This window comes from Euleptes europaea, chromosome 11 (assembly GCF_029931775.1).
Source record: "Euleptes europaea isolate rEulEur1 chromosome 11, rEulEur1.hap1, whole genome shotgun sequence".
NCBI lineage: Eukaryota > Metazoa > Chordata > Lepidosauria > Squamata > Sphaerodactylidae > Euleptes > Euleptes europaea.
Window position 1 is genome coordinate 30,801,427 of NC_079322.1, and position 12,687 is coordinate 30,814,113.

The following is a 12,687-nucleotide window of genomic DNA, read 5'->3' on the forward strand; positions in this document are numbered from 1 at the left end:
ACTCTTTTGTACGCCTTCCCGCCTCTGCCAATTATTCCAAAGGTCCTTCGCAAGATCCAGATGGAAAAAGCCAATGTACTCCTAGTGGCGCCTTTTTGGCCTCGCCGGCCATGGTTTGTCACTCTACAAAGGCTAGCAGTTCAAGAACCATGGAGAATACCAACACAGTGGGGGACTCTACGCCAAGGTCCTCTAGTCCACCCAGACCCTCACTGGTTCTGTTTGACCGTCTGGCACTTGAAAGGATGAGCCTTGTCAAACTGGGTTACCCTACAGAGGTCGTGAACACCATTCTTGAGGCACGCAGACCCGCAACCCGTCGCATATATTCCGCATCGTGGAAGGCGTTTGTCACGTAGAAAGAAATTTGACCCTCTTCATCCAGGAGCTAACAACATCCTGGGGTTCTTACAGGAGGGAGTGAGATTAAACTTGGCAGTTTCTACTTTACGGAGACAGGTTGCGGCCATAGCAACAGTTGTTCCAATGGTGGACGGTGTGGCGTTATCCAAGCATCGGCATATCGCCTCCTTTCTGAAGGGAGTATCCCAGACTTGACCTCCTACCGTGCACCGATTCCCTACCTGGAACCTTAACATCGTTCTTAAGGCCCTAACGAAGGAAACTTTCGAGCCCCTTCGGACAGTACCTCTTAAGTTTCTTAGGATGAAAGTTCTATTCCTCGTAGCCATCACGTCGGCTCGTCGAGTATCAGAATTGTGAGCCCTGTCCATTCGTCAGGGTCTATGCATTTTTCATAGGGATAAGGTGGTATTAAGACCAGACCCTACCTTTATCCCCAAGGTTAACTCTTCTTTTCATCGCGGTCAGGACATTTCCTTACCATCGTTCTGTCCTAAACCAGCTTGTCCAAAGGAACGATCTTGGCACTCTCTCGACCTACGTAGAGCCTTGCGCATCTTCATTGATAGAACATCAGACCTGAGAAAGACGGACTATTTGTTTATTAACATCTCCAATCCCAACAAGGGTCTCAGAATGTCAGCGGCATCCATTAGTTATGCCTTAAAGTCAACAATAGCTGAGGCTTATAAGGCCGCGGGGGCTCCTCTTCCACTGGGAATTACGGCTCATTCGCTTCGCAGCGCCTCTACAATGGCGGCGTTTGACAAGCAGTCCCCTGTTGATGAAATTTGCCGCGCAGCCACGTGGTCAAACGTATCAACATTCATCAAGCATTACAAGATCAGTACATGGTCATCTGCACAGGCGGCCTTCGGCCGCAGGGTCTTACAGCACGTTGTGGAGGAGAACGCATGACCCACCCTGATGGGAGCTCTTATAGGTCCCACAGCTACAAGATGCCCGAGCCTCAGAGGAGAATGGAGCCTTGACTACTTACCGTGAGGGCTCCTTCTCTTCTGAGGCGGAGGGCATCTTGCCCACCCGGCCGAAGAGTCCAGACAACGTGCTATTGATCATACCTTCAGAAGACAATCAGTTTCAGACCTAATTCCGGTCCCAATTCCTGTCTGTTTGTCATGTTATAGGAATGTTCCTTCCTGTGTTCATTGGTTAAGGTTACGTTTTGTTCCGTTATACCTCGTTTTGTTCCTGTCTAAGAGCTAGGCAAGCCTGTGACTGAGGTTTAGCGGTTAGTGTCCCAATAGGGGGCAGCAGGAAATCAGTTTGGTCCTGCCTCCCCAGATAGGGCGTGGACAATAACCCACAGCTACAAGATGCCCTCCGCCTCAGAAGAGAAGGAGCCCTCACGGTAAGTAGTCAAGGCTCCATTCTCCCTGAATGCTCCTCCTTCCTTGTTCACTTGCCTTCGTTAAGCTTTCCAATGTTTCTCCTTTCACAGTCTCAGTCCTGTCACTTTCTGCTGTTTGCTCTCCCACCTTACCAGCGCTCTCTCTCCTCTCTCCATCTTTCGCTCCCTTTCACAATCCTGTATCCCGCCCTGATCATGTTTGTCCCTGCCTTGTTGTCCAGCTTGGTTACCAATGCATGTGCCAATTGTCCTGGACGCTCCAGGACCAATATTGATTTGATACCTGCAGCATTGTCATCAGTAATTCTTCCTTTTGACTTACGGTGATTGATGAACATCTCAGCCAAGGAGCTTAGAACTGAATATGTGTCTGGGGAAAGCACCACAGGAAAAGCCTGATGGAGTAGGAATGCAGAAAGCAAGAAATACAAGCAAGTCAGTTACACTTAGAGCTGCATGTTGCCTTGTGCATGTTTATCCAAAACATAACCCTCTGTAGTTTAATGGTGCTTGATCCTGAATAAATATACATTTGTGGGAAGGGGTGGGTTCTGTCCTGCAAGCTCATGCATGGGGCATTGGATGACAGTGGCTGAGCCAGGTTGAGGGGAATGACCAGAGGCAATGGAGAACCTTCACAGGGGGGAAGGTTCTCCACACCTACCAGTACTAAAACAATCATTTCCACTTTGAGTGTCCCACCATCCTGCTCCTTCTCTGTGCATGCCTGCGCGGTGAGGCAGGAAGTATCATACTTCTTGCTTTCTACACACTAGCTGGCATCTAGTCCTTCCAAAAAGCATCTCTAGAGAGGCTGATGACCCACCTGGTGGGCTCCAGGACCCTCCTGATGGACCTAGCCAGTGGATTGAAGAGCGTTGACCTAGAGCATGTAAATAGATCTTCTTTCCCTCTCTGAAGGAAGGTCATCTTGGAGCTTTGGGTGTTTCTCGTCCCATTGCTTGGAGAGGCAGGACTAAATTTTAAAACTACTTCCTGTCTCGGGGCGAGGAACGTCCATACTTCCAGTTATTCTCCTGCCTTTGCCGGAGAGAGGACGATCCAGCCATAGCTGGAACTTATCCTGGAGAAAGCTAGCCTCAGAATTCCTTGTTTTTTGTGTCTGTCCTCGCTGTTCCCCCCCCCCATTCCTTCTGTGTCTGTCTGCATCTCGTCCTGTCCAGCAGCCGTTCAAGTGGCTTTGCCGACTTAAACCCGGTCTGCCAAGTAGAGAGAGGGAGACGAGCCAAGATGGCCACCCCCGCCTTTACTGCGGAGGAAGTAGAGCTCCTCTCTGACACGGACCGTGATGCAACCTTTAGCCAAACCAGGACGGCCCCCACTGGTAGCTGCTCCGGCAGACTTCCAGAACGGGAGGCAGGGGAAGCTCTCCGCCCCCCCCCCAGCCCAATAAGGACGGCGTGGTAAGCCTTGTAGAGATTAAAGTAAAATTTGTAGTGCAACCTTTTGGTGAAAAAGTGTGCCGTTTCAGGAGTCCTTGCTTTAGATTGCATGTGAGAGGTGATCCAATGCTCATGCTTATAGAAAGTTTCTTGCACAGAAGAATATAAATATTGAGGAGAGTTGGAACCTGACTCCCTCTAATGTGCTAAGTCCTATGCAAAGGAAACCATTGTCTCCAAGTCCCTAAAGGATGAAATGCTGTTCTGCATCCTACAAAATACAAAGCATTGCATATTCTAGAATTTCCACAAACCTAGATTGTAGTAAATAGGTATAAAAATCCAGCAACTTGAAGACCTATCAAGGTATTTTGAGAGGTGTGTTATTGCTGCTGCTTGATATCCTCTCCCCTTCCCTTTCCTGTTTGGTATAAGAGCTAGTTAACATAACACACGACATTGTCATGGTGTGCATTGCCCTGCCCCATTTGCTGAGTGCCAGTAATGTAAGATCTGGGTGGGGCAATAGTGCAGAATGCTGACATTGCATCATGCCCTGTGCTCAACTAGATGTTCCAAGAAATGAGTGTCTGAGGAAGAAGAGACTCTGCACATGTATCATCTTGTTAGGCCCAAAGCGTTCCGTTTTATTGTTAATGCTTAAAAGAGAGTTCAAACCCCTTATGGCTAAAAAAAACGTGTGTGGTGAGAGATACCGGTAACAACCGGGGAAGGGCTATGCAGAGGCTCTGGGGCTCTGTGTTCCTGTTCTTCATGGCTAACAGTAGTCTAATTGAGCAAAATAAGCATGGTTGCGTATTGCTTATTTTGTGTAATTGTATGTCCTTTATAGATTTAAATAGTTCCACTTTTCTTGGCAAGTGGGTTTTTTTTTTGGTTTTTTTTAAAGAAAGGGTTAAGGCTCAGAATAGGAGGAATTTGCACATTATCACAGCTGCTTCTATTCTGCAACGTATCTCTGTTTCTAAACTAGTCTAGCTATTGATTGTTCATTCATATGCATTGTATGTGGCAGGGGAGGAAAGGGTTCCAGGTTTCTTGAACAGTATAGGGGACCAGCGGAAACGCTGTCCATTAAACTATAGTGGGTTTTTAATAGACCAGCAAGAGGTAAGTGTCTTTCCCTTGATCATCTAGTTGTCCTAAATGGTTTGAGGTGGAATACTCTAAGGTAATTTCTTCTCTAGCCCTTTTCCTAGATTGTTTTTGTTGATACTTTGGTTTTAGATCAGTTACCTGTCATCATGGTGGTCCCCCACCTGAATATTTCTGATGTTAATCTGTAAGTAGTGTTGAAGTGAGCTCCATGGCGCAGAGTGGTAAGCTGCAGTACTGCAGTCCAAGCTCTGCTCACGACCTGAGTGTGATCCCAACGGAAGTTGGTTTCAGGTAGCTGGCTCAAGGTTGACTCAGCCTTCCATCCTTCTGAGGTCGGTAAAGTGAGTACCCAGCTTGCTGGAGGTAAAGGGAAGGTGACTGGGGAAGGCACTGGCAAACCACCCCGTAAACATAGTCTGCTTAGAAAACGTCGGGATGTGACGTCACCCCATGGGTCAGGAATGACCCAGTACTTGCACAGGGGACCTTTACCTTTACTTCAGTGTTGAAATACAGAGTGACTACTGCACAAACTGAATGGAACCAGCGGTAATAGGACTAGAAATATACCATTCATCTTTTTCTCTTCCCTTGTTGCCTGTTGATGGTGAAGTCCCCTGTATACAGAAATGTCTGAAAACACGTTATCTCCTGTAGTAGAGGAATGAAGTCAGCAATTTCCTGTAGCTGAAGATAATAATTTGTGTTGGCGTGGCATCTTAAGTTCAGAGTACTTTGCATACAATGTTTTAGTAAGCCTTTCAACATCCATGCAAGTACGTATTTTTTGTAACCAAATTGCGAACATGAGGCTTACCTAAGACTACCTAACATTCATGGCTGAGGTGAGATTTCATCAAGGAACTTCACAATTCATGTTCTTGGCTACTATGCTGCACCACATCAAGGATGATCTGGGATCAGTAACAGTCAGTTTTAAGAAGGAAACTTCACACACTGCAGTAGAAGATCAGCAGCTCCCCCTCTCCCCCAGCAGAGTCATTCTGCTCATGCAATGAGGCAGTGCTGTGGTCTTTTCTGTCAGTACACAGAAGGTAATTTGGGACAATCATGTTGAAACTCTTAGCTCTGGCAGGTGATGTGGGGATAGCGGGGGTGGGCAGGTCTTCCCCCCCCCCCCAAAGTTGGCATTTTCACCACAAGTTTGAGGGATCTTAAAGGGAAGTCCGGCAAATGATCTGGTGTAAAACTGCTAGGTTTGAAGTGTATTTTGGAAGCTGGCAGAACGTTCATCTTGTCTAGTCCACAGCTCAGTTTCAGAGGACTGCCGTGCCACTGGGAAGAGATTCATGCTTCCTTCTCCACATTGGCATGCTTCAAATTACCAGGGAATTCCTGTCAATCAGCCTTGCACGCACTTTTGAAATACACTCCAAGACTTGGAATTCAGAAGTGGCACCTCTTACAATATACGTGAAAAAGCTATACTGGTCCAAGCTCAGCAAAGTGCTTTTTTGTTTAACCGCATTGGAGCTACTGTGTGTGGGGGAGAGGAGGTAGCCGGAACTCTTTGGACAGGACAAGCTTTTTGGTGCTTTGTGTATTCATACCCCCACCCAAAAGCTGTATCCTAACAGGGTTGTTTGTTGGTAGCATTTGGGGCTGGGCTGCCATACAGGTTTTTTTTTTAAATCAGAGAGCAGAAGCTTACCCTCCTGTAAGGAGGTAATGCCTTGAATGCACACTCAGTCTTCGGCTGCCTGGCTGTAATCCAGCAGGCTGGCTGTTGTAAGGAGATCTCAAGGGACATGTAGTCCTGCACAACCTAGCTTTGGCCATTACCTGGCTACTGTGACAAAAAGGAGCGTGAGCACAGCTTACCTGCCCCCACCCATCTTGTGAGACCTCCACAGTAGCCAGCTGCCATCTGAAGAACATAAGGAAGGCCCTGCTGGATCGGACCAAGGTCCCTCAAGTCCAGCAGTCAGTTCACACAGTGGCCAACCAGGTGCCTCTAGGAAGCCCACAAACAAGACAACTGCAGCAGCATTATCCTGCCTGTGTTCCACAGCACCTAACACAATAGGCATGCTCCTCTGATCCTGGAAAGAACAGGTATGCATCTTGACTAGAAGCTGTGATGAGCAGGGCTAGATCAAAGAGACAGCGGACTCTAGGGCCTCCTTTCTTAGAGAAGATCAGTGTGGGTAATCACTGCACGTTCAGTCCACCTCCTTATTAGTTCTGTTCATTTTTGTCTTGCCCTTCTTCCAAAGAGCTCTGTGCAGTGTGCACGCATCTCCCTTCGTGTGCTTAGTTCCACACTCCCTTGTGACTTCCATGATGAAAGAAAGTTGGGATTTAAATGCAATAAATACCTTAAAATAGATGGGCATGGTATAAAGACTGATCTTGGAACTAAGGGAAAAGTTGAAACTCTTTCCTGTCTGTATCTAACTGAAATGTTAACAAAACTTTGTTTTATATCTGCAAGCATGGATGGTGTAGTTATTGGCTCTGCTCCTCAGTAGCTTGTGTCTGAGCACATTTCCACTGGAATTAAACAAAACCCACAGTACAAGTTTTGTGTCGTGGTTCTGAAGAACTTTGTAACCTGCCTTTTAACCCCCTTTTCTCCGCAAAGGGCTCAAAGGATTTATTTACAGCACTGAACTTGATGGACCTTGCCATTCTCGTGTGTTTGCTTCAGGTATATTATTAACTTCAGAAATAAAAATACTGCTCTCTTAGGGTTTTTTCTTTTTTTGTCCTGTTTTCTGTAGAGGATGTGCTGAGTAAGGATGCCGGGGAGTGTGCAATATGCCTGGAAGAGCTACAACAAGGAGATACAATAGCACGATTGCCTTGTCTATGCATATATCATAAAGGGTGAGTGCGCGCAGAATCTGATTCAATGCTAATATTGAAATAGAGCCCATGAAACTAATTTTTTTTTTGTAAGTCATCTTTTATTTCAGTATTATTTTTGTTTGTTACCTCTCTTGGCATCTGCCCTGTCAGCATATTCAATTTGTTCTCCTTTGCAAGAATCAATTAGGGGGGCAAATAGTACGATAAACAGCTGCTTGGAGTAAAAATTGAAGAATGCTCCCTTAAGGAGCATCCTGGACCCGGGTAGAGCCAATTTGGGAAATATTCTAGGTATCTGTCCCAGGGCCACTGGTCATTTTCTCATCCTTACAAAGGGAGATTTGGAGTGTTTGTGTTGTGTGCATGTTAAGGGCGCCTTCAAGCTCAGTTTACTTCTGGCCACCATATTAGTTCAGGCTCTAGTATAGAAAGTCTTTGTTCTGAGGTTTTAGTACAGTCCTTATTTATTCAGAATATTCCCCGAGAGCTCCATAACGATATCATGGTGGCAGCTTGCATACATATAAATAAAACAATAATTAATAAAATGCTCCTAAATCATACAAAAACCAACAGGATAAAACAGTAAAAACTAGAAAGCAGTAACGAGATAGATCTAAAATTACCCTAGGAACAGCAGTCACAAAAATCATTATGGCTTTGACCTGCATTTATTGTGTGACAGGGATTCATGTCCTGTGTGGCACAAGAGCACTTGTGTTGAAATACTGGGGCTAAACTCTTCCTTAGTACCACTGGCCTCAGTGACTGTTTGATCTGACTTGGAGCAGGACACCAGATGGAGGTTTAACATTTGCTAGCGTAGGCACTGGTCTGTTAAAATAAGAAGAGTACATCTAAGCTGAGAAACAAGACTGAGTTCTTGCAAACTCACTTATCCCAGCTGATCTGGGATTTTCAGTAACCCTCCTCTTCATGATCCTTCCCCAGCCCTTTTCATACCTGTAGACCCTCCAGTGCAGGAGTCAGTGGCAACCACAAAACTGCTAAAGCAGTAAGTAAACTTAGAAGATTATTCTAAGTTGGGGACCACTGCAAGCCTTTAGTGTAAGCAACCCAAGATAAGCAAGGCTGTTATTAGATAGGGACAGGGCTTTCCTCTTTAATCGTAGGACTGTTCACCAGAATAAAACCGTACATATGGCCTCTGAATGGAGAAGGGAGAATGAGGGTTTCGGTGATGCTGACACCAAACAGAGACTGCAAGGCTTGAGTATCTTGGAAGGGCTGACCACTCAAGCTCCACCGGCCCCCACTGTCTTGTTCTTCCATGAGCCATTTATTTTCCACAGGGGGAATCCTTGGTTTTCCTTCTAGTTTATGACCCAAGCTAATAGGTAACTTTACTATTAAGAGGGAAACTATTGTGGCTTTTCTTCTAAGTGTGAGAATCACAGCCAGTGGAAACTCAAACACATCTTTTAAACTTGCCTGTTTCAATGTTCCCTACGTGTGAGGGCATTTAATGGGATTTGGAAAATGCAGGCCTAACACAGGTATGTTTCCAGGATTGTTTTTATTTGATGCAGTCTTAGAGTGATTTACTAGTCACCTTGAAACACAAAGTGATAAGTAAATAAACCTTTTGTTTCCTGTGGTGGGTCTTGAAGCCATTTTGTTTGTGGTAAATTACTTAAATCAGGCCATCTGGTATTCCCACATTACATGAAAAATGAAACAGGGCAATAGCCTCTCTTTCTAATTGTGGTTCTTTTTATTTACTGTAACTTAACAGTGAGAAGAAACACTGTCTTTTTCCACAGGACCCTACCTGCATTGTAGTTGGCAATAAGTAAATTCAATTCCTTCACTAAGTAAGTGAATTGATAAAAAAGTAATTTAAAACAATGTCCTTGGCTGGATGCTTACATTCTGATAGTGAAAGTGATATAAAATCCTTGACTTCGCTGGAGAAAACAGCAAAGTAACTGTGCAGCCTTTATTCTGGCTTTTGCCATAAATAAATTTTATTCATTCAATCAACTGTGCAGCCTTAGTAATATCCTTTCCTGTCTTTCATTCCAATAGATGCATAGATGAATGGTTTGAAGTAAACCGGTCTTGTCCTGAGCATCCTTCAGATTAACGGTGGAGGTTTCTGGTTTGTAGGTAACTGCTGCTGCTCTTTCATATTAATTTTAACCTGTTAAAAAGTGTCACTAGCCGAAGCTTGTACAGTTTGTAATCTGAAATGTTGTGTAACTTCTTCAGAGGATGATTGCAGTGACAAGTGAGTTCGAGAGCGCTTTAATCGGTTTTTTGTCCGGTGACTATAATTATGTTGCCCTCTTTTCGACTACATTAGTGGAATGCTTAATTCAGGGGAATACCACCACCACGCGGTTTGCCCGCTTATACTTATTATTTGACAACTCCTCGTCTTTCTAGAGTCTTCTGTTTAGCTAGACTGAATGCTATCCCCTCTGTCGTTATGCAGGGCAGAATTTTGAATGTACCATACCCAGACAGGACCTGTCCTTGCTCTTCTGGCTCTATTGATTCATTAGCTCATGCCCTCTTGGAATGCCGCTTTTATGAGGAACTTCGATCACGTTATATCTCTCCCCTTTTAACATATAAATCTAATGCCTCTGTGTCTGACATAATTCCTTTTTATTAAGTGACATTGTCAGTGGCAAGATTTATTTCAGTCCTTATATCCCTCAAACATTAGATTTACGCTGCTCAAGGTCAATGGATCAAAGAGCTTCTAAGGGATAAAGTAAAGCTTAATTCAGGGATTAGATGCATTTTGTGTGTTTGATCCGTAGTACATACTAGAGGCATCGGGACATAAGGGATACCCTGTTTACCCGAAAAGAATATTAAGGTTTTTTCCACATGTGCTGCTAAGAAAAAAAGGGGGGTAGCCGTCTTAAATTCTTATACAAGTTAGCTATATGCAGTAATAAAAGCCAACTTGGTGTAGTGGTTAAGAGCAGTGGTTTGGAGTGGTGGACTCTTGATCTGGAGAACCGGGTTTGATTCCCCACTCCTAACCATGAAGCCAGCTGGGTGACCTTGGGCTAGTCACAGTTCTCGTTCTGGGGCTGCAGGCATCTGGCAGACTGTGGGTTTTGCCATCACGTGCCCAGGGAAGCAGGACTAAAATTCAACTTCCTGTCTTCCTAGGCGGGAAAATCGCCTAATCCCAGTTTCCGTCCTACCTTGTAGAGGGAAGCAGCTTCACCTGTTGGCTCCGACATTAGATAGCCTTGTATCGCACTTCCTTCCTAATTCTAACCCTTCTTCTTCCTCCAAACCTCCCCTGCTCCATTTCATTCTCCCGGACCTCTCGATCTTCCTCCTTTCTCAACCCCTCTTTTCTCTCTCCCCTCCGCTTCGCTCCGGAGAGCAAGATGGCGGGCGAAAGAGGAGAGTTGGAGGAGGAACTCCTCTCCGAGGAAGACCACGACCGAGCCCTTGTCGCCTTGACAGGGCAGAGTCGCAAAGAGGATTCCAATGGCCACCTTTGCGGTGCTGCGGAATCGGGCGCGGAAAAACCTAGCGCTCCTAAGAAAGCGCGCCCTGCTGGGCCTCTGGAAAACGCCGCAAAAAACGCCGCGCGCTGCACCGAGCCAACTGGAGTTACCCATAGAGCGGATAACTCGCTGGGAGGGAGTACACCTTCAGATTCCAGGGGTAATGTAAGCGTGATTGATCCTGATTTACCTTTGTCCCGCAAGGAAGCCTTTGATTTATTCAGTGGCGTATTGGATAGGCAGTCACAAATGCTTAAGGCCTTCAGTGACTCCATCTCCCCCTTTATTAAGAGTATAGGACTTAACTCCCAAATTAATTCCCCCCACCGAGATCAATCTGAAACAGAGGGTGGGGGTGATGAGGGTACCTCCGAGAGAGCCAGATGCTATTGGCCTACTAAGACTGCAATGAAAACCCCATGCCAGAGACAGACCAGACTTTCAAAAGAGGAAGGCTCCTCTGTAATAGCCGATTCTGAGGCGGAAAGCAGAGAAGAGGGGGAGTTTGACTCCGATGAGGAAACTCCTGTAATTTTAGAAGAACAACAGCCCTGCCTTTTCGGCACTGAGGATTTTCAGAACCTATTAAGTAAGGCACTGGTTGCATTGGATCTGGATGAGGAACCTGAACCTACCCCAGAACCCAGCAAAAACACTAGAAAGAAGGGAAGTAAAGAGTTTTTTCCTAGATCTCAATCTCAGAACCATGCCATTCCTTTCCCAGAATTTTTTGAAAAACAGTTTAAAGCTGAATTAGACAAACCTCTGACCAACAGACAATTCCCATCCAATTATACACCATGGTACCTCAAGCCATGGAGCTGCTCCAGGTACCTGTGATTGATGCCCCAGATCTGCCTGCAGAAGATGGGCTGGGAAATATAAAGGACCCCTTGGATAGAAAAGCGGAGATTTTGACCAAAAAGGTCCACGATTCCTCTGCATTAGCTATTCAAGCCTTGGCAGCCACATCCATCATGGCTAGAGCCTCTATAGTGTGGATAAGAAAAATTGCTCAGCTATATTCAGGAGAAAATCGCAAAATAGCTGATGGCCTTAATAGACTCCTGAAGGCTGCTGCCTTCATGGCAGATGCATCTCTTGATATGATGACCTTCGCAGCCCGAGGTCTGTCTTCCAACATAGCGGTTAGAAGGGCTCTGTGGTTACGTCCGTGGCAAAATGAATTTAAAACAAAATCCCTTACATTATCCTACCCTTTTCTAGGGGGGAAACTATTTGGGGAAAGGCTTGAGAAGATCCTTGTTGAGGACAAGGACAAAAAGAAGATACACCCAAAATCCTACAGAAAGGATGGGAGAACCTCTTCCTCTTATCCTGCTTTTAGATCCTTTCACTCACACGCTTCAAACCCGAACAGCGTAGGGGAAGCTGGAACAACAATAGAGGTTTCTTTCGTAGGGGAGGGGGTAGATTCTTTCGTCCCCAACAGGGACAACAACAGTACAATGCCAACAAGGGAGACAAGTTCTCCAAAAATGCTAAGCAATGACACCATTCCAATGATAGTGGGGGGAAGGCTCTTACAATTCCACCACAGGTGGACTCCCCACTCCGATGCATGGGTCATTCAAGTTGTCTCCTCAGGGTACCAAATAGAATTTATAAACACCCCAAGGGACAGGTTTGTAATGTCGCCAAGTTCTCTAAAAAAGGAAAAACATTTGAGGACCCTGGAAGCCATAAATCACCTGTCTTTCATCCAGGCAGTAGAACCAGTCCCACCCCTAGAAATTGGCGGGGGGATTTATTCCATTTTCTTTACGGTCCCAAAGCAAAATGAGGACTGGAGGGCCATACTGGACTTAAAACTCCTGGTCAGTCAAATACAGGAGATTCAAAATGGAAACATTGAAATCCATCATAGAGGCCCTCCAGCTAGGAGATTTCATGACAGCCTTAGACCTGAAGGAAGCATACCTTCATGTCCCCATACATCCCCTTCACAGGAAGTTCCTAAGATTCGCTTATGCAGGGAACCATTTTCAATTCAGAGCCTTCCCCTTCGGCCTGGCATCAGCTCCCCATGTTTTTATAAAGGTGTTAGTAACCTTAGTGGCCCTTCTGAGACAAG

The 12,687-nt window shown here is 45.6% G+C and overlaps 1 protein-coding gene across 2 annotated transcripts in view; it reads left to right on the forward strand.

The window, feature by feature from the left end:
- Positions 1 to 12,687, forward strand: part of ZNRF2 (zinc and ring finger 2) — a 71,629-nt gene that overhangs the window by 55,857 nt on the left and 3,085 nt on the right. Inside the window, exons 3-4 of one of the 2 annotated variants that reach the window (XM_056857815.1) lie at positions 7,002 to 7,107; positions 9,139 to 9,219. In XM_056857815.1, the coding sequence (XP_056713793.1) occupies positions 7,002 to 7,107; positions 9,139 to 9,196 (164 nt within the window). In that variant the 3' untranslated portion in view covers positions 9,197 to 9,219. Of the gene's footprint in view, positions 1 to 7,001; positions 7,108 to 9,138; positions 9,279 to 12,687 lie in introns of those variants that run through there. The other variant, XM_056857816.1, reaches the window with a different exon arrangement.